Genomic DNA, 21,397 nt, shown 5'->3' with positions numbered 1-21,397 from the left:
AAAGATGCTGTTCTTGGTGATTGCCAACATTCTCATTTCACCCGCACTTTCAATAATCACTATCGCAGGTAGAATGTAGGATATTTAGTCATTATTTTGGGAACAATTCAGTAGTTCATCCAGTATCATATATGTATGAGAGGATTTGATGGTCAAATACCGAGGAAATGAAGCTGCGAGAGCGAATAATGTCTTATCGCATTCCTTTTGTTTTACTTTGTTTCCGGGGATCTTTGTCGTTAGTCCAGTAAATAGAGTTGCTTTTAAAAAGTAAAAAGACGAAAAATGCTGGATCGCGTACATTGATAAATACCAAAACGACTCGGGTATCAAGTTACGATTCTTATCACAAAGTAAACTGTCGAGTGGCTTATGTATGCTACTAGGGCGATGCATGCCTCAAGCTTTGAAATCATCCTAGGTTGCCAATGACTACGAAGCCACCAGATATACCATAACCCTAAGAATTCTCATGTTTTGGTAAACAATAACAAGTATTCTCCCAAGAAACAGCGTCTGCTATAGGAAGTGAGGTGGAAGAAGATGTTGGAGATGGGCTGGGGATAAACCGATGTATATATCCCCTATCTATATAAGCACTCTAGAAGGTGCCCAGTTGCAATACATCAACTTCAATTTCATAGTGACTTAAAATATAGAGAACAAACAAGCCTCTAAGAATATAGAGTAGTTGAATCCTCGCTTTAGCAAAGTATTAAATATGGATGGGACATGCGAAATAGCCATATTATGCTTACCTAGATATTTACCAGCACGAGAAGGCAATCCAAGTATTCTGCATTCCAGGATTGAGAGAACAGACCCCAAGTGCCGCCATTGTAGTTTTTGTCTGGCAAATCTCATGGTGTAGATCACAGTCTAGCCCTTTGCCGGATATCGGACGAGTGGTGAGGTTTAGAGGAATCACACGCATCAATGGAAAAGCTCAGAAACCGAAGACGTTCACGGAGTGTGACTTTGGATTACATACATAGCAAAGACCTGCTGCCTGATATATTGAATGGCGAGGCTATCGACTGCATGTGTACCAATGAATATGCCTAACTCGCCCCGTCCTTTCAGGTACATACGTGTGCCTGACTCTCTCTACACATGTGCCCAAACAATCCCTGCTGCGCGACCGCGAGCGTTTACATGTAATGCAAATATTCAGCGCGATACAGTGTTGTGTGAAGTTTCTTTTTTTTTCGGTCCAAAAGTAACAAGCCAGTACAGTTGAGTCTAGGCGTACTTGTACAGAAACGACATGATCAATACCACGGTTACCACCCACATCAAATTCAGCCGTGCAAGGGGGCGCAAGGGGGTGCAAGGCTCAGCCAATGCCGTTGAAAGCCACGCATGCATGTGCTTGCATGTATATCCAATCGAAATCCGCAACGTGTCGCTGCATATGGGATTTTCGAGTATATCGGTTGGAGGATTCAGCTCATCCATAAAGTCAGAGCAAGTTAGCAATACACCAAGCTCAACTCTCCTGCCACTTTAAAGACTCCATTAACACCAACAACAAATCACGAAGAAATTTGTTAGTTCTTCAAATCTTCCGTCATGGGTGGCTCCTCTAGCAAGCCTAGCCAGCCGACGTCCAAGGTTGTGGCTCTAGGGCCCAATGTCCTGACATCTGTTGAGAACGCGAAAGTTGAGTAAGTAATCAATGTGGAAAGGCTGCGCTGTTGATTCGCGCTGACACACAATTGAGCGTGATTTTCCTTCACGGTCTTACTGGTCATAGAGAGAAAACTTGGACAGCTAAAGGCGAAGCTGAACCCTGGCCAAAATCGCTTCTTCCAAAGGACCTCCCGACGGCTAGAATCATAACATACGGCTACGATGCCGATATCCTCCATCTAACTCGCGTTGCTGGTCAAAACACGGTTCGGGAACATGCAAAGACACTTATTAATGATCTCAGCGCTCTTCGAATAGGCACCGCCGGACGACCCATCATTTTCGTCGTGCATAGCCTTGGGGGTCTGGTAATCCAGGATGCTCTCTTAATCTGCAATAATCCCAACGACGAAGGTCAAGGCGACGTTCTTTCTTCAACGCGCGGGATTGCTTTTCTCGGAACTCCGCATGCTGGAGCAGACTTGGAAAGGTTCGCAACGGCCGTGGCAAACGTTGTCAGTCTCGTCAAAAAGCCAAATAAGAAACTCTTGGGTGTTCTCAGGAGGAACTCTGAGATTTTGGCAAACATCAGAGACGAATTCCATATCATAATCAGAAGACGCCAGAGTAGCCAGAACAGCAAGCCGATCGAGCTTCATGCCTTCATTGAAGAACAACCTGTGGATTTTCTGAAACGCGTAAGCCCATCCTACTCGATCTACCAAAAAACAATATGTTGACGTATGCAGCGTGTCGTGGAACCCGATTCAGCAAAAATACCCGGCTACAATTTTGAAACAATTCCAGCGAATCACATGGACATGACAAAATTCAGCGCAGCATCTGATGTGGGATATGGGAGAGTTTTAAACAGATTGAAGCGTTGGATTGGCGATGACGCTGTCGATGGTACTGTAACGCATTAAATCTACAGAGATACGAACGAATGACTTTCTAATTGAAGCCAGCGGGATAGTCGATTCGATTAGCATCAAGATAGACGAGGATTCGACCAACATGCAGTACACAGAGCAGCTGCGGAAGATTCTCAAAGTAGAGTTCTCAAAATCAGATTGTCCGGACTCGATTGAACAAATTTGCAATTCATCTGATACTGAAGAGTCTTTGGAATGGCTCTTGGAAAGCTCGGAATACCACACATGGAGGCGAACAAGCTCTTCAAAGTTATTAATTCATGGAGAACACGGGGATGGGAAAACAGTCGCCATGTCTTATGTCCTCAAGAGCCTTCGTTCCGAATACTGGAAGTGGGAAATCGTCTCCATCTTTTGCTCCCACGGGGACTCTGAGCTGGGGATGGTGGCCTCCCTTGCGTTTCAACTACTTGAGAAAGACAGCGCTCGTGCGATGATGGTGCGACATAAAGTTCCACTTTCCAAATTCGAGCCCCATGCTCAATTGAAAGCTACATGGGAGCTATTGAGGTGCTCCATCATAGCGGTTGATACAGAAACTATATTTATTATTGACGGCATTGACAAACTTGATAGACATATGACGTCGTCTTTTCTGCAAAACTTCCGGAGACTAGAGGACGAACTTAACGCAGGCTCTACACAGCAAAGGGCCAAATCTCACGGGTTGACCGCAGGGAGGACGGAGTGGCCGATGGGCCCAGACAATCCAATAAAGGTACTGATTTCTTCGGAAACGATAGACGATATAATGAACAAGCTTACCCATTATTCGACTATAGATAGAGAAAAGGAAAGAAGAGGTACGCATGTCCCCCATGTTAGCAACAAAGAAGTCTCTGACTATTTTTCCAGAATGCCTGAAAACGTTGGCTTTTGAAGAATGGAACGCAAGAGAAAGCCGCGTGGAAGACGTCGAAGACGGCGGGAGGTGGTTGGCCTCCCACACGAAATACAGAGAGTGGTGTGAGAGCCCTACCGCTTCAGCGCTTTGGCTAGAAGGAAAACCCGGAAGCGGGAAATCAACCCTAGCAAAGCTCATAGTAAGCAAATTGGAAGACGGAGAAAACAGTCCCAACATGGAACAGCAAAATGAGGCGCCGACGGGGAAACAAGTTTGGACCTTCGACAACCCTGGAGACAAGAGTACCATTATAGCAAGGTTCTACTACAGCTTCCGCGGCGGCAGCACAGAGACCAGCCACGAGCTTATGATTCGATCTATTGTTTATCAGATCTTCCGTGATAACAGCCGGCTCTACAAACTCCTTCGCAATTGTTATGGAAGGTTGCGAAGCCGCAAAAAAGATTGGAGTTATGAGGATTTCAAATCGGCGTTGCGTTCTTTACATGAGATCGATTTCTCCCTGAAAGTCGTTATTGTGGTCGATGGAATGGATGAGTCTGATAACGATAAACGAGTTGATATTCTCAGGTTTCTGCCTGATCTCGCGGCCCGCAAGAGCAAATGTATCATCAAGGTGCTGATTGCAAGCCGACCTGAGAGCGATATCAATTCTCGATTAAGTCTAGCATGCTCGCATCACATCAAGCGTCAGTATGTGAATGAGGAGGACATACGCTCAGTTGTGGAGAAATGGATCGAACGGATGGAGGTTGAGCGAAATTGTCAGAAGGACGCCTTCGAGTTTGTCAAAGACTATATTCTAAAAACAGCTTCTGGAGTTTTTTTATGGGTAACACTGGTCCTGAGAGAAATGGAAACGTGTCTTGACAACGGCCTCAGCAGCAAAGCTGACCTTAACCGGATAGTTTTACAACTGCCAAAGGAGCTCGGTGGAGAGCATGGATTTTACAAGCGAATGATACTCCCCCTGAGCACGAATCGCGAAAAAGACTTGTATCAACAAGACCGAGGACGAAGAATATTTTATTGGGTCACCTTCCCTAAGAGGCCCGTTTCAGCCGGAGAACTTTGGGATGTCTTGGCAACACCTCTTCCTTGGCAAAAGATGGATTTGTCCAGTTATAATTTCCTAGACAATAGACCTATTGAATTATATCGGGGAATATTGTCGGCTTGTGGTGGACTTGTTGAGGTTGGTATTGTCAATCTTCAGTCTCTGGATGTCTGTGCTCACCAGTATGTTTGTAGGTGCGAGACTCATCTTTGGGCAAAATTGTTCAGTTAATACACCAAACCGCCCGAGAATTCCTGTTGCAAAAAGTTGCGGAGCCATATCACCTTACTGAAGCTGACGGAGATGTGGAGATTGCAATCACTTGTTGCCGAATCATCTGCATTGCCTTCTCAGCACCTATCCTACAACAAGACGCTGAAGACGGCTTTTCACAAGCACAACTATTAGCAGAGCATCTTTTGGGCTACCCTCTGCTCATATACGCCCTCACAAACCTTACGAAACACCTAGAGCAACTGGAAGATGGCGACAAAGAGGTCTTACTTCAATTTGAAACCTTCACAACGAAGCTCTCGGCAAAGCCTAATTCCTACGCCAGTGTCTTACTTTCACAATGGATTACATCGAACCTTCCGAAAAAGCTGCACGTTAATGCTGATGAGACCGCTATGAGATCATGTATACATGCGACTCTATCCAACGCCATAGGCAGTGAAGAGGACCGTTTAACTCAGATATTGATGGCTCTTCAACCAAATCTGCTCCACTTGGAAATTGAGGGTGGACATTTCCAGACAACAAAGCTTCTGCTTGATTGTGATATTGACCCCAACGGAAGGGATAATAATGGCCAGACACCATTATCACTAGCTGTTATGCACGGGCATTTTGATATTGCTACGCTACTGCTTGACCATGGTAGTGATCCTTTCGAAATCGATAACAATGGCCGGACACTATTATCACTAGCTGTTGGGAACAGGCATCTTAAGACAGCTAAGTTGCTGGTCCAACGTGGCAATGATCCCAATGCAAAAGATAATAATGGTCAATTACCATTATTAATAGCTGCTGAGCAAAAGCATCTTGATATGATGAAGCTACTGCTTGAATGTGGCAGTAATCCTAATATACAGGATGTTAATGGCCGAATACCTATTTTTCTAGCTGTTAGGTATAAGCATCTTGATATGATTAAGCTACTGCTTGAATGTGGTAGTAATCCTGATATAAAGGATGGTAATGGCCATATACCTCTTTTTCTGGCTGTTGGGTATAAGCATCTTGACATGGTTAAGCTACTGCTTGAACGTGGTAGCCATCCTAATATAAAGGATGGTAAAGGTCAGACACCAATTTTCCTGGCTACTGAGCATAGGCATTTCGATATGGTTAAGCTACTGCTTGAGTATGGTAGTAAGCTTGATGTATCAGATGGTAAAGGTCAGACACCTATTTTCCTGGCTACTGAGCATAGGTTTCTCGATATGGTTAAGCTACTGCTTGAGTGTGGTGGTAAGCTTGATGTATCAGATGGTAAAGGCCAGACACCTATTTTTCTGGCTGCTAAGCACGGGTATTTCGATATGGTTGAGCTACTGCTTGAATATGGTAGTCAGCTTGATGTAACGGATTTTGATGGCCAGACACCTATTTTTATAGCTGTTAGGCATGGGGATCTCAATATGGTCAAGCTACTATTCAAACATGGTAGCAAGCTTGATGTAAAAGATGGGGGTGGCCAGACACCTATTTTTCTGGCTGCTAAGCATGGGTATATCGATATAGTCAAGCTACTACTTAAACATGGTAGTAAGCCTGATGGAAAGGATTTTGATGGCCAGACACCGTTATCCATGGCTGCTAGTCATGGGCATGAGGCTATTGTCAAGCTACTACAACCCAAAAAGATGTAACTGTCAGAAACTAACGAAAGGTTAGCTGTTATGGATGGGGGGTTCTCAAACACAATGGTAGTTTATTCCTTCACTTCTATTACAGCTGCTCAGAGTCATTTCCATTTTGAGATGCTGAGGTAGAATCTCACCCATCACCAGCCCACGTCTGCAACTCCACCGCCGGAACCCCTTATCAAAGTCATAGTTAATATCCCACTAAATCTAAATGATCTCTCCAGTCAGAAATTTTGACCAATTCAACGATATGATAAGTATGATCACGGGCATTACTTCTTAATGCGAGAACGAGACCCTCTACTCTATTACTATTTCATTAAAACCCATGAATAAACCACCCTCCTCTGCCTCCTCCTCACCGGGTAATGAGGCATTGACTTGGTGATAACGTTACAATTTTACTCTATTGCCAAGGGCATTGATCGGTTCTACGATATGGCAGGTTTGATGAGGACTACTATGTGAGTTTAACTAGGCCCAAATTAAGCATTCTGAATATATAACTTCAAGCAACGGCACATACAAAATAGATGTAAACATGTATCTAAAATAAGACTCAAAATACCTCTAAACCCCCCCCCCCCAAAAAAAAACATTTTTTTATAGCGGATATAAAATTTGTATCTTCCAAACTTACAGTGAAAAATCCATCTTGAAACGGACGGTGATCACTTATTGACCAACTGGCTACTACACTTACAATCATATATATTAGAGATTAAGAATTACATAAACGGAAATAAACAAAAAGTTAGCCCGGATAATTACAAGTTCCTTTTTTCCACCTCCCAGAACTTTTTGTATCTCTCTTCTGCAGCCCGGCCGTGCTCTTCTCGGAATTTGGCAAGAAATTCCTCATCAGTCTCCTGTAGCATATGACAATCTGGCTTTGCTCCAGCTTCAAGAAGAACATCAACAATATCCCAATTGGCTCTGATAACAGCCGCGTTGAGCGCACTCCCATACTTCCCATGTCGTTCATTACACATTATAAAATCTTTTCGGCGTAATAGGAGCTGTACTGTTTTAGCCTGACCGGAGTATGCTGCTGCCTGCAGAGCTGTTGTCAGAAACGGCGGCGTACGAGAGAGTGATAGAGTTAAGGAGAGGTTCTAGTTGTTATAAAGGGATAAAGCAGCTAAGAGGTATATAATAATTATATTTATCTTTAACCTTTTCTAAAACTAAAGAGATTTATACTTCTTTATATAGTAAATCTTAGCTATAACTAGCCTTTAAGTAGTAATTTTAGTAATATTTACTAACTCTATAGCTTTATTATACTTTTTTTTTCCTTAGGCCTTTAATAAGCTATTTTTCTTTTTTTAAAGTATACCCTTATATAGTTCTTTATAATTTTTTTTTATACTTTTTTATAAAGTATTATTAAAGTATTAGCTTTAATTTTTTATTATATAAGCTATAGTAAAATTTAGTTATAAATAAAAAACCTTTATTTAGTATTATAATAATAAAAAATATAGTCTTTAAGTAAATAAAAGTAAAAAACTATATAAAAGCTATTTATTATAAAATAACTTACTTTTTATAATAATAATTCTATAAGGCAGGTTTATAACTATTAGTTATAATACTTAAATTATAAAAAGGGTATTTCCCTTTTTCTTTTTATAAAGTCTTTAATTATTATTATTATAATTATATCCTTTCTCCTTTATTAATAATTTTACTATAATACTTTTCTTAATTATACTTTATTAAAAATTAGTATTAAGTACTATAATAATAACTATAGCTATAGCTACGCCTATGCCCGCGCCTCCCTTTATTATATTATTAAAAGCTAATAAATAAGTTATATTTTATTTTAACCTTTTTTTTTTTTACTAAAACTTAATATAAGCCTTATATTTATAAATATTATATATATTATTATAATTATTAAAAACTAAGTAATATAATAAAATATTATTATAATATATTAAGTATATAACTTTATTTCCTAAGTTTATTTTACTAAGGCTTTACTTACTCCCTCTTAGATAATAATAATAAATACTTTTATTATAATAATTATAATAATACCTATATTCTTATATTAGTTATTAATAAGACTATATATATAGACTTAATTAATAAAATTAAGTTTAATAACCCTAACTTAGTAAGTTAATTTTATAATAGCTATATAGTAGATATTAATATATACCTAGGCCTGCGTTATTATACTTTAAGTAAACTATAAAAAGGCTTATAATAAGGTAAAGCTAAGTTTTATATTAATAACTTCTGCTTATTAAACTTATACTATAGTAGTAATATAATAACTTTATTTACGCTATATTTATAAAATTATAAATACCTAAGTTTAACTAAATATTATAAATTTATTATATAATCTTTAAGTTATACTTATATTTTATATTTTAGTTTATTTCCTTTAGCTTTACTAAGTTACCTTTTACTAACTTTTTTTATAATCCTAGCTTATACTTAGCTAAGCTTAAAGTATTATTTTTATTACTATAACTTAGGACTATTTTAATTTCTAAGTTAATATATTATAAGCTAAAGTAACCCTTATTATTAATAATACTATTATAAATAATATTAATAAGTAAAATATACCCTATAACCCCTTTACTTTTATAGTATTTTAATATAATATTTAGTAATTATAGTATTTACTAATAGCTTTAGTAAAAGAAGGTAAAAAAAATTAAAAAAGAGTAAAAAAGATTAAAGAAAGTAAATAAAAGTAAAAGAAATTAAAAAAAAGTAGTAGAAAGTAAATAAATATAAATAAGGAATTTCTTATATTTTTATAAAGTTTTCCCTTTTTATAAAATTTATATTCCTACTTAGGGTTTTCCTTAGTTTTTTTTTACTTTCTTTTACTACTAAGGCTTTATAAATAAATCTTATATATCTAAGTAAGTTTTTTAAGTTAATACTTATATATTATACTATATACTATTATAGGTTATATTTATTAAGCTTTTTACTATTTAAGCTACTTTAGGGCCCTTATAACTTTTTCTTTACTTTATTTTTTACTATAGTAAGCTTTATAAGTAAATCTTATATATCTAAGTAAATCCTTTAAGCTAATACTTATATATTATACTACTAACCTTACCCTTAGTTATATTACCTTTATAGATTATATTTATTAAGTTTTTACTATTTTAGTTACTTTAGGGAGTTTATAAGTTTTTTTTTACTTTATTTTTTATAATAAATAAGTTTTTCCTTACTTTATTTTTTACTATAAATCTTATATATTTAAGTAAATCCTTTAAGCTAGTTCTTACCTTAGCTATATTACTATTTATAAATTATATTTACTAAGCTTTTTACTATTTAAGCTACTCTAAGAACCTTATAGATTTTTCTTTATTTTATCTCTTACTATAGATTTTATATATTTATATAAGCCCTTTAAGCTAGTACTTATATATTATACCCCTGTTATTATAGCTTATACTTATTAAACTTTTTACTATTTTAGCTACTTTAGGGAGTTTATAAGTTTTTTTTTATTTTATTTTTTATAATAAATCTTATATATTTAAGTAAGTTTTTTAAGTTAATTCTTACTTTAGCTATATAATAACTATAAATTATATATATTAAGCTTTTTACTATCTAAACTATTTCTAATATAGCTAAAATATTATTTATACCTTAGGACTTTATAAGGTCTTATTAAAAATTATTTTTATATTCCTTTATAAAATTCTAATTTATAAAGTCTTTCTTTAATACCTAGGAATTATATTTTTTACTATAGCCTTTTTATTTTATATAGTAAATATAACCTTTTTTTTTTTTTTTATATTTTATAATTTTCTTAATATTATATATTTCCTTTAGTATAAAGGGGTTATTCTCTAGCTCCTTAGGAACTTTATTTTTATTTTTAAATTCCTTAAGGGTTATAATATTAAATACTAAGTATATTTTAACTAAGGTTAAAAATCTTAGTTAATAAATAAGGCTACTTATATTAATAACTTTATTAATTTAATAAAGTTTTATATATTTAAGTATTAGCTTCCGGTTTAGTCTCCTAAGTTTAAAATTCTTAATTAATACTAATACTTAATTTTTTATATTAAATATTTTCCTTTACCTCCCTTTATTATATTATTTATAATATAAATTACTAAAGTATTATAAAATAATAACTATATTTTTTTAATCTTTAACTATTTTATTAACCTAATTAATAATATTTTTATTTATATATTATAAATTATTATTATTAATAAAGAGAAGGTTAAGCTTATAGCTAAGTAGTAAATATATTAGTATTTACTTAGTTACTAAGTATTTTACTATATTATATATAAATTTTATAAGTAGGAGCTTATATAGCTAGTTAAGTTAATTCTTATTATAAAAGGCCCTAAAATAATATTTAAGATTTTAATTTTATTATTTTATTTAATTATTTATTTAGGAATAAAAAGTAATATTAAGTTTTTTTTTATAATTTAGTAAGTAATAAAAGGTTTTTTAAAATATATTAGTAAAAAGGCTTTTTTAATTTAATACTATTTCTTTAGGAATTTTATATAGTTTAAAAATATAATAAAAAAACTTATTAACTAATTTATTTATAATTATTTACTATAAGTATAAAAAATATAATATATATTTTATAAATTTATTAATAATAATAAGTATTAAGTTATAAATTTTCTTTTATTTTATAATTTTAAAAAGCTTTATAATAAAGTCTATTAAAAACTTCTCCTAGGGCTATATTAGTATAAGTAATATTACTAATTCCCTATAAGGTTTATAATAATAAGGCTTTATTATTTAATATATATAATAAATACTAATATATTTTTTTAAATCTTTTTTTATACTTTACTAAAAATAAGTCTAGGTTATTTATATATAGCTTTTACTAATACTTAAGTAACTAGCTATTTTATTATTATAAAATAAAATTAATATCTTTTACTTTATATTATAAAATATAAAAATTCTAGCTTTATATTAAAGAAAATATTTCTTATTTATACTTTATTTACCTTAAGTCCTCCCTAGGGCTTTATATTTAATTATTAACTCTTATACTTAGGTATTCCTTTACTATATAATAAATAATACTTTTTATAAAGTTTTAGGTAATTCCTTTAATATTATAATAGTACTTTTATATATTATTTATATAAATCTAGCTAGCCTATAGGTTATATACTAAAGGTAGGGCTTATTTTTTAGTAAGTTCTTCCTAACTTAAGGGGTTAAGTTAAAGTATAACCTTAAGTTTAAGTAGTTATTTTATATTATTAATTTAAGGTAGGGTTTTTTTTTTTATATTTTTTTATTTTTTAAATATAATTTAATATAAAATTTATTTATAAAAAGTATAAAATATTTAAGAAATAATTACTTTTTATTTTATAATTAATATAAGTTTACTTAATAAAATAGTTTATTAGCGGAATTAATCTTACTTAGTTTATATATAATTTTAAAATTATATAAGGCTAGCTTTTATAACTATAATACTTATTTACTTAAGAGTTTCTTTTTCTTAATAAAGAAATTATAATTTAAATAGTTAATAATAACTTTTACTTTATTTTAAGTATATATAAAATAATATTTTTAAGTTTTATATACCTTTATAATAGTAAGTATTTTAGTATTAAGGGTTTAATAATATACTTCTGCTTTATTAAGCTTTTATAAAAAATAAATAATAGAGTATTAGGCTTTATTTATAAGCTAGGATAATATAGTATTAATTATATATTTTAAGGTATTTATTTTAATATAAATTAATATATTAGGGTTATAATAGTAAAGTATAGGTTTTTATTAAAAAATATTAATAAATTTCTTAAATATTACTAATTTTTATTCTCTTAGTATAATATTCCCTTTAGCTTTTTTTTTTATTAAGTTAATTAAGGGTATTATAATTTTACTATAGTTTTTATAAACTTTTAATAAAAGTTAGTAAAATTAATAAAAGTAAGAATATTAATAATAATATATAAAATAAGCTAATTAATAATTACTTTTATATACTCCTGCTTTATTTTAATCTTATTTAAAGTTATTATAAACCTAAAATAAAAAACTTTTATTATATTAAATTTATATTTCTTAAGGTTAGTAAATATTTTATATTACTCTAGCTTATTTAATACTTCTTAAATATATTATATATACTTAATAAGGTTTTTACTATAAATTAAGATATTATTTAAATAAATTATATAAATATAATTTATTAAGCCCTTAAGCGCTTTATTAATATACCTTTAAAAAGTAATAGGGGTATTAATTAGTTTAAAAAGTATTACCTAAAACTTATATAGCCTATATTTATACCTAAAGGCTATTTTTTTTTTATTTTCTTTATAAATTTTTATATAGTAATATATATTTTTTATATTTAGCTTAAAGTAAATCTTTATATTTTAAAACTAATTAAAGATTTTATAAATTAAGGGTAATAGTATATAGTTTTTATATATTATTTTATTTAGTATATAATAGTTTACGCAGAGGTATAATTTATTTCTTTTTTTTAAAATAAATAATACTAGCGTGCCTTAGGAATTTATAAATTAATATATTTAGCCTTATTATAATATTTACTTAATATATTTTTATAATATTTTTAGTTTTTTTTTTACTAGGGAGTAAATAAGTCCCTAAAAGAACTTTACTTTTAATTTTAGATTTATTATATATATTAGTTTTTATAAAAATATTAACTTTATTATTAATTCTAAGTTAAATACTTTTATTTTATTTATATATTTTATAAGTAAAGGCTTTATAGCTTTTTTTTAAAATAAAATTATAGGGGTATTTTAGTTTATAATAATACTAATATTAAAATATATAATAACTAATTTAACTTAAGCTTCCCTTACCTAGGTATATATTTACTACTTAAAAGTTATTATTATTAAGGTTTTTATTAATATTAAGTATTAAAAAAGATTATCTTTAGTAATAATAATAAAATTTATTTAATTATACTATAGTCTTCTTAAAATAATATTATTAAGTATTTTTACTATTATAAAGCTTATAAATACTTACTTTTTAACTTTTTAATTATTTTTTATTTTTAAAAGCTAAAGAGTATAATTATATATTTTACTTAAGTCTTTATATACTAAGGTAATTACTAAGTTATTATTAAATATTACTAAGGTATTTTTTATTAAGTATTTACTTAATATATTAATATTATTTTTAATATTAAGAATAGTAATCTTTAACTTTTATATTTCTTTTACTTATATTTATACTTTTTTTTTTATTATAGGGAATATAATAAATAATAGCTTAAATAAGTAAAACTTACTTTCCTAAGCCCTCCTTAAGGTAATTAGTTTAAGGTTTAAGCTTTATATTAAGTTAATTAGAATATTTACTTAAGGGTTATTATAATATTTTATAATATACTTTTTATTTTTATAATATAAGTAATCTAGCTTTTTATAATTTATAAAATAATACTTAAAAGTTTTATATTTATAATATATAATACTTAATAAAAATTTATACTTTTTTTACTTAAAAATAGCTAAGGGGTTATTAACTAAGATATTATTTTTTATTTAGCTTAAAAATTATTTTAATATAACTAAAACTTTTTTTCTTTTATATAAAGTATAAAAAGTAAGCTTATTTTTTTTAAAATAAATAATATTTTTTTTTTTTTATTTATTCCTTTTACTAAGATTATTAATAATTAACTTTACTTTAAAGTATTTTTTATAAAAATTTTATTATATAGTAAAAAGTTTTTTATAAAAAATATATTTTTTTATTTTTAGAAGTATTTTTTAAAAAAAAATTAAGATTTTATAATTATCCTTTATATAATATAGGATTTTATTATTAACTTTTTTAAATTATTTAATAAACCTTTTTATAATTTTACTTTTTTTTTAATATATAGTATTTAATACTTTTTTTTTATTAATAATATAAAATTAAGTATTTTTAACTTAGTTTTTATATTACCTTAGGTATTATATATAAGTAATATTATTATAATTTTATTAAAGTTCTTTTTTAAAATAATTAATTTAATATTATTAAGCTTTTTTTTTAAAATAAAAGTTTATTATAAAAACTTTATATACTTTATTAATAATTTTTTTAAATATAAATAAAGTATTAAGTTTAAAAATATAATCTTAGTATTCTCCCTAAGTTTTTTTTTTAAATATAAGTTTTAAAAAGTATAGCTTTTAATTTTTTATATAACTTATTAGCTTTTTTATAAATTTCTTCTTAAGAGTTATAATAAATAACTTAAAAAAAAGCCCTTTTTATAAAAAAAGTATTTTAAATTTTTTATTTTAAAAATTAATAAAATTTATTAAATATTAAATAAGCTTTTTTTTTTTATTTTTTTTTATAATAAAAATTATAAAATTAAGTAACTTATTTTTAATTAAAGAGATATATTATCTCTTAAAAAAGGCTAAGGAATTTAAAATAATAAATTAAGGGTTATACTAAGTATTAAGAATTAAGATATTAGTTTAAAAAGTAAATTCTTCCTTAAGGGGTATTATATAAAGTATAAGGCTTTACTATATATTTTTAAAATATAACTTACTTTTTACTTACTTTTAAGTAATAGCCTTTATTATTCTTACTTTAATAATCTTTTACTTTTTAAAAAGAAATAAACTTATTAAAAACAGTAATATATAAAAGAGTAATAAAGTTAAGGAGAGGTTTTAGTTATTATAAAGGGATAAAGCAGCTAGGAGGTATATAATAACTATATTTATCTTTAACCTTCTCTAAAACTAAGGGGATTTACGCTTCTTTATATAGTAAATCCTAGCTATAACTAGCCTCTAAGCAGTGACTTTGGCGGCATTCGCCAGCTCTGTAGCTCTATTATGCCTCTTCCTTCCTCGGGCCCCTGACAGCTGTACCGAAGATGCCACCATGTGCGTTAATATCAATATCATGGCATTTATTAAGGAGAGTTTCCACCCCTTTAGTCATTAAATTCATATTGACGCCCCGCTTGTCGATTCTCTCTTCCAGATCCCTTCTTCTATTACCCTGATAAGTCGGTAGGGGTTCACAGTCGTATTGAATCGCACATGAAACATGAAGAGGAGATCCAAGCTCACCCACGTTGAGATTGGCATCCGCACCATGATCAAGCAGAAAGAGGATCCTCCCTATCCACCACGTTTCAAAGCCATCCTGCCAACGGTACGAGTGACTGGAATCCTGCACTAGAGAAAGCACATAATGAAGCGCAGTGCCTCGCTTGTCATCAACTAGGTTGAGTTCAGCGCCATGCTCCAATAGCAACTGTAACAGAGCGTCAACTTGGTAAGATGACTTGATGGCTGGGGAAACATATTCCTCAAAGGATAAGTCATGTACAGCAGCAAAGTGGACTGGACTAGGGTATTGGCCTCTAAACATCAGAGGATCTGCTCCCCGCTGAAGCAGTGTGCGTATCGTGTCCATGCCACCCTCGTGTTGAAGAACAAACCCGTTTGCGCACGCAATCTGCAGACAAGATCCGTATGGCCCGCCATTGGCATTCACATCAGCACCGCGATCAACTAGTAGTTGAACCAAGTCCAGATCGCAATATTCCAATGCAGCTTGTAGAGCAGTTCCGTACTCTCCCCCCTCAGCATTCACACTGGCACCACGATCAAGCAGTAACTGTACTATCGGGGGATTGCGAGCACAGGCAGCTTGTAGAGCGGTTCCATATTGGCCGCCTTTAGCATTCACATCAGCACCATGATCAAGTAGCAACTGCACTATCGAGGGGTTGTCAACACAGGCAGCTTGCAGTGCAGTTCCGTATTCGCCGCCTTCGGCATTCACATCAGCACCACGATCAAGCAGCAACTGCACCGTCGTAGGGCTGCAAACACAGGCAGCTTGCAGTGCAGTCCCATATCTGCCGCCTCGGGCGTTGACATCCGCCCCATGGTCGAGCAGCAACTGTGTTATCGAGGGATTGCGAGCACATGCAGCTTGTAGAGCAGTTCCATATTCGCCGCCTCCAATGTTCACGTCAGCGCCATGCTCGAGTAGCAGTCGAGCAGCAGGAACAGCATGATCACTGAAGAGAGTCTGGCAGGCTGCGTTGAGTGCCGTCCCGTAGTAGCCGCCTTGGGCATTGACTTGGGCCCCGTGATCAAGGAGTAGCTGCATCATTTCGACGTGTCCATGAAGTGAAGCCGCTTGGAGTGCGTTGCCATACTTCCCTGCCTGCAAGTTCACGTCCACAGCGGCACCATTCTGGAGCAGTAGCTTTGCCATGGACGTGGAGCCATTGAATGCGCAGTGGCATAACAGTGACTGAGGCTCCCGCATCTCGCGCTCTGTCGTCCATCCGCTCCAAAAGCACGAGCATGCGCGTATATTTACATCAGCGCCATTGTCGATTAGAAGTTGTGCAACCCGCTCATATAAAGAAGATTCACGGCCCTGCCAGCCAGCGACTGCCGCGTGAAGTGCAGTGTGATGATCCCTCGCTTGAGCGTTTGGATTTGCACCGAGGCTGAGTAGGCGTTCGATCCGCGGAAGCGCATTGGGGCCTTCAAACTTCATGTTGGGAAGACCCAAAAACCTACGGTTGGACCGAACCACAAATTCTATGAGATGTATAAGGGGGTAACCGCCTTCATCACCTATATTGACATTGGCACCTCTGTCGAGGAGCAGGTCGAACTGACTCCAGAGTTGGTTTCGCGCTGCTTGGCAAAGTGCTGTCTCGGCTCCCTCGGCGGTACCACGCATGTTGATGTCTGCTCCACTGTCTATCAAATATTGAAAACACGCATCATACCATATTGCTGCTGAAAGGACAGTTCTTTTTCCATTAAAGGGGCCGTTTATGCTTGCCCCGCGTCCCACAAGAAGCTTCAAGATATCGAGATGCCCATGTCCTGCTGCAGCCTGCAAAGCTGAGCCCCATCGTTGGGCGTCGATATCGGCAGCCCTATCCAAGAGCAAGTTAACCATTATTGCATTGCCTTCCGATGCAGCAAACTGCAGCAAGTCCCCGTGTTTCTCGAATTCGCATTCAATATTGTTTTTTGTCGTTGTTCTTGATGTGTTCGGGTCGGCACCTCTTTCCAATAAAAGCACAGCCACTTCCTTTCTGCCTCCATGAACTGCATACCAGAGTGCTGTATTTAGGTCTCCTTGTGTCAAATACTTGCTTGCACTGAACGCTGGCGATAATATGCATTCGGTTATGCGAACGAAACCGTGGTAAGCGGTTAAACAGTATGGCCGCAGGTGCAGGTCCAACAATCCTGCGGATCCAACTTGTGCAAGTATATGAGAATTCATGAATCCCCTTGCAAAATGTCCAGAGATGATATTTAAGAGGCTTTGGCTTCGAATAGCAAGAACCTCCACTAGTTTATCGATAACACCCGTATGCCAGTACTCGGAAGGGACCATTTCGAGATGGATCAGACATCTCGAAGCCGCGTAAGCCTTCAGGGAGTGAGTTTGTTTATCGCCCTCGTTGGCTAAAGAACTCATGTAACTGAGATAGGAGAAGCACGAGTATGCAATGAACAAATGGGCGTCGATATCGTTAAACGAAAAGGTGGAGGCAAGATGCTGCTGAATTCGACTGGATACCAAATATTCTTTAATCGAAAAGTGAGCCAAGCGAACGGTCTCTCGATTCTCGACGATAAGGCCAGAGAAATATATTAACACGTCCCGTGTGGTAAAAAGGCGCTCCGTACTGTCGATAACAACGGCACCATATGGGTGCATGATGAAGATCTCGGCCAGTTCATCTATCGTCAATGGCCGCATCGAGATCGCGAGCCATTTGAGGGAATTCGCCACTGATTTCCTATAACGATCGTCTATGCCCTGAAGCATTCTATCGTATGTTTCATCAAGTCCTTTGGGAAGATCCCCTAACGCTCGACGAATATCTCTAGGAGAACGAAGCTTCTGTAGGGCTTCAAACTGGCAGCGAATATACTGAAACCTTTCCTGGTATTAGCGTCGGCGTCACTATACTCGCTCAATAGAAGACATACATCCCATCTGACTTTTCAATCAGAACTTTTCTAACCTCGGCCTTGATATCGATTGGCCAAGAGCTATATTTGGCGTTTGTAAGAGTTGAGTCTATATATTCTCCAATATCACGTTCGACCTCTTTCAGGTGAGAGGATAGATCAAGCGATTCTCTACCCGGTTTGGAAAATTGGTGATGGAGCGAGGCATCGATGTCAGACTCTTTGCGACTAGTACAGAACAGATGGAGATTGTTGAGGTTAGTATCGAGGATACAATGCAGTATTTCCATAAGTTCTTCTCGCTGTGTATTCATATTTGAGCATTCATCTAGAGCATCGATGACGATGTATACGTTGGTAAATCCACGGAGGGTTGATATGAGGCTATTCTGGAGCTCTTCTGTCGACGGCCGCATGCCCTTTTTCTTATAGTCACCCAGATCATTGACTAGATCGGGTATATTCGGTCGGTAACAGCAGACTTGCTTGATAAGAGAAGCTAGCATCCCGTCACTTTCTTGCCTTTTGGCATCACTAAAGGTAAAGTAGAAATAGACAACTGCGGTAGAGGCGTCGTCTTTATACTCCCTTTGGAGATGATGTATGACGGAAGAGCTTAGCACCGATTTGCCACATCCAGCTATTCATTGTCAGACGGCCAATCTCGGTATTGCGCTATATGGGGAAAAAAAAAGAAGAACAAGAAGAAGAACAAGAAGAAGAACAAGAAGAAGAGAGAGGGAAAAGAAAAGAAAAGAAAAGAAAAGAAAACATCAAGCCAAATGAGGAATCTAAACTTACCCTTCCCATGAAGCCATAGAAAGGAACAAGGGCTTTGTACCCAAGATACAAATTGTTCATCCTCTTTAATCAGCCATTCGCTCGTCCCAGCCTTGTGTCTTTTGCGAGCAGCGTTATACATGTCCGACGGGTCTATGTCGCATAACCAGTCAAGCAATTCTTGCTCATTTCGGTACCGATTGGCGTTCTCCACTGCCTCCCGCAGACTTGAGATATCGGCGCCAATGGTTTTCAAGTTGAATACGATTCCTTGATACCGTCTTTCAGATGCAGCATATTCCTCGTCATATCGTTGATCGCGCCAAATCTTATCGATGGCAGCCATTTGGGCTTCTTGCCGACGTATGTCTTCAGCCAGGCCGGTCCAGTCATTCTTCTTCGAGAAATCGCCAAGAAGACGAGAGACATTGTCTTGAGCATAATAGCAATAGCAATGTATCTGGAATCTCAGTATCTGCTGGTATAACAGCTCTAACGTAGCCTTATAGTTTGAGTGTGTCTCTGGAAATGGTTCTTCGACTTTGTTTTGACCTTCGTAGCGACGCCGATAGAGATCTTCTCTCATACGGCCCTGAATGATAAGTGACAAGACGTATTTGAACTCGTTTGCGAGATAAACCGCTTGATTGCCAGGCGTTAAACAAATCTAAAGTCTTTTAGTAACTCTCGCAAAGATGTTTGTGCATAGCATTTTACGCACTGAGAACAACGCGCTTACACCGACGCAGGCAAGCGAAGCATAAGGGCTTGGGACAATAGTGGCTGCAATTGAGTCGTTGGCCATTTTAATGACTCTCAGAACAGATTCCACCATCTCAGCTGGCCGAATCTCAGAGCCCAGAAACATAATCTTCCAGGCATCTTTCTGAATCTGCTCCATCTTTTGTTGTAATAGCCGGCCCATCCACTTTCGTCCGTCTTCTTTGGTATCCGGTACAGGATCCAATGCGGCATCCAAGCTCTTTTGGAGTTTGGTCTCATATTCGTCGGTTAGTTGTTTATTTTCCTTTCGTAGCTTCTCGTATGCTGAGTTCCACAATTCGACTATTGGCGTATTTTGGTATTCATCGTCAGGACTTAATGAGGCCGTATTAGATGTCGGGGGCTGCTCTGGAGCATTAGAGGATTCGATAGGATTTGGAACAGCGAAATCTGATGCAACGTATAAGTTATTTGGATCCAGTAAGGCGCATATCAAAACCTCCAATCTTACCGATCAAAGCACTGGATTCTGGCGGGCCTCCATTGTCGTGGGCTTGCTGATCAGTTCTATCCTTTTTTCTGCCAAAAATGGATAACCTTGAGCTGGACCTCGCATCCTTATCCTTGGGCTTTTTGCGGTTAAACATCCTCTCCATAGCATTGGACTTTTACGAGCGTCGAGAGATGCAAAAATTGAGCGAAGCTGTCACTGCACAATGCAATAAAAGAGTACTAGGTAATTAAATACTGGTGCCCAACTATATTCTGTTACGGCCTAATGTGACACTGTGACCCCAAAGGCCATCTAAGTGGCTGAGTTGGGCTGAGACTTGTACATGTACCTTGGAAAGCTGCTTTTCATATGTCGGTGGCCCAGCCGAGTTGTTCAAGGACGCTGAAAAGCTACTACGGCACTATGCTGCTTTTTTGCGCTCGTGTTGGGCACCTATTCTTCTCGTAAAGACTGCCTCACCTTATTTGAAGTATAACCTCAAGCAGTAGCTTACACAAAATATGCATGTATTCTTAAATCTCTAAGCCCAAAAGACAGTTTATTGCATTAGTTACTATATATAATTCAATACTGCGAAAATGTAATCGCTACCCCATTCAGCTGCCCAATACGACTCTCGAGTGGCATAACGGCTAAATCATCCAACCCAACGGCAAAGAATTCATCGTAAATGAAAAGGCCCTGGGTTATCATTTTGTTCATCAGTTGTCAAGTATGCGTTGTCCTTTTATAAGAGGGTAATATCGAAAAAGAGCTTGGCTGAGTCGTTCGTTTGTCTACCCATGCCAGGACATATCTAACCGACTCGAATTTAAGCAGCAATGCAACATCGATATCCCCTACTCTATTCCTGTTTTATTCACTGGAACCCCATAACTAAATCATCTCCCTCCATCCTCCTTAGACTTCGCAGTAACGTTATAATTGACCTCCATTTCAAGGCACGCACAGCACCATGGACCTCGACGGGCGTGGAACTTGTTGGACCCTAGACTCCTGT

At 34.6% G+C, this 21,397-nt stretch overlaps 2 protein-coding genes across 2 annotated transcripts; one reads left to right on the top strand and one right to left on the bottom strand.

Annotated features, from left to right (window-relative positions):
• Window positions 1–1,572: 1,572 nt before the first annotated feature.
• Window positions 1,573–6,366, top strand: Triagg1_5653 (uncharacterized protein; the record flags this gene model as incomplete). The annotated part of the gene is made up of 7 exons (XM_062900191.1): window positions 1,573–1,667; window positions 1,724–2,330; window positions 2,382–2,541; window positions 2,597–3,370; window positions 3,423–4,679; window positions 4,757–5,450; window positions 5,670–6,366. The coding sequence occupies 7 exons, from the start codon at window positions 1,573–1,575 to the stop codon at window positions 6,364–6,366; spliced, it is 4,284 nt and encodes a 1,427-aa protein (XP_062755453.1).
• An 8,874-nt stretch (window positions 6,367–15,240) lies between these two features.
• Window positions 15,241–20,539, bottom strand: Triagg1_5652 (uncharacterized protein; the record flags this gene model as incomplete). Its single annotated transcript, XM_062900190.1, has 5 exons — window positions 15,241–18,346; window positions 18,399–19,020; window positions 19,182–19,827; window positions 19,882–20,333; window positions 20,395–20,539. 5 exons carry the CDS (start codon window positions 20,537–20,539, stop codon window positions 15,241–15,243), a joined length of 4,971 nt encoding a protein of 1,656 aa, XP_062755452.1.
• Between the last annotated feature and the right edge of the window lie 858 nt (window positions 20,540–21,397).

Source organism: Trichoderma aggressivum (assembly GCF_033847375.1).
Source record: "Trichoderma aggressivum f. europaeum strain CBS 100526 chromosome Unknown scaffold_020, whole genome shotgun sequence".
Taxonomy (NCBI): Eukaryota; Fungi; Ascomycota; class Sordariomycetes; order Hypocreales; family Hypocreaceae; genus Trichoderma; species Trichoderma aggressivum.
This window is presented reverse-complemented; position numbering and strand designations above follow the sequence as displayed.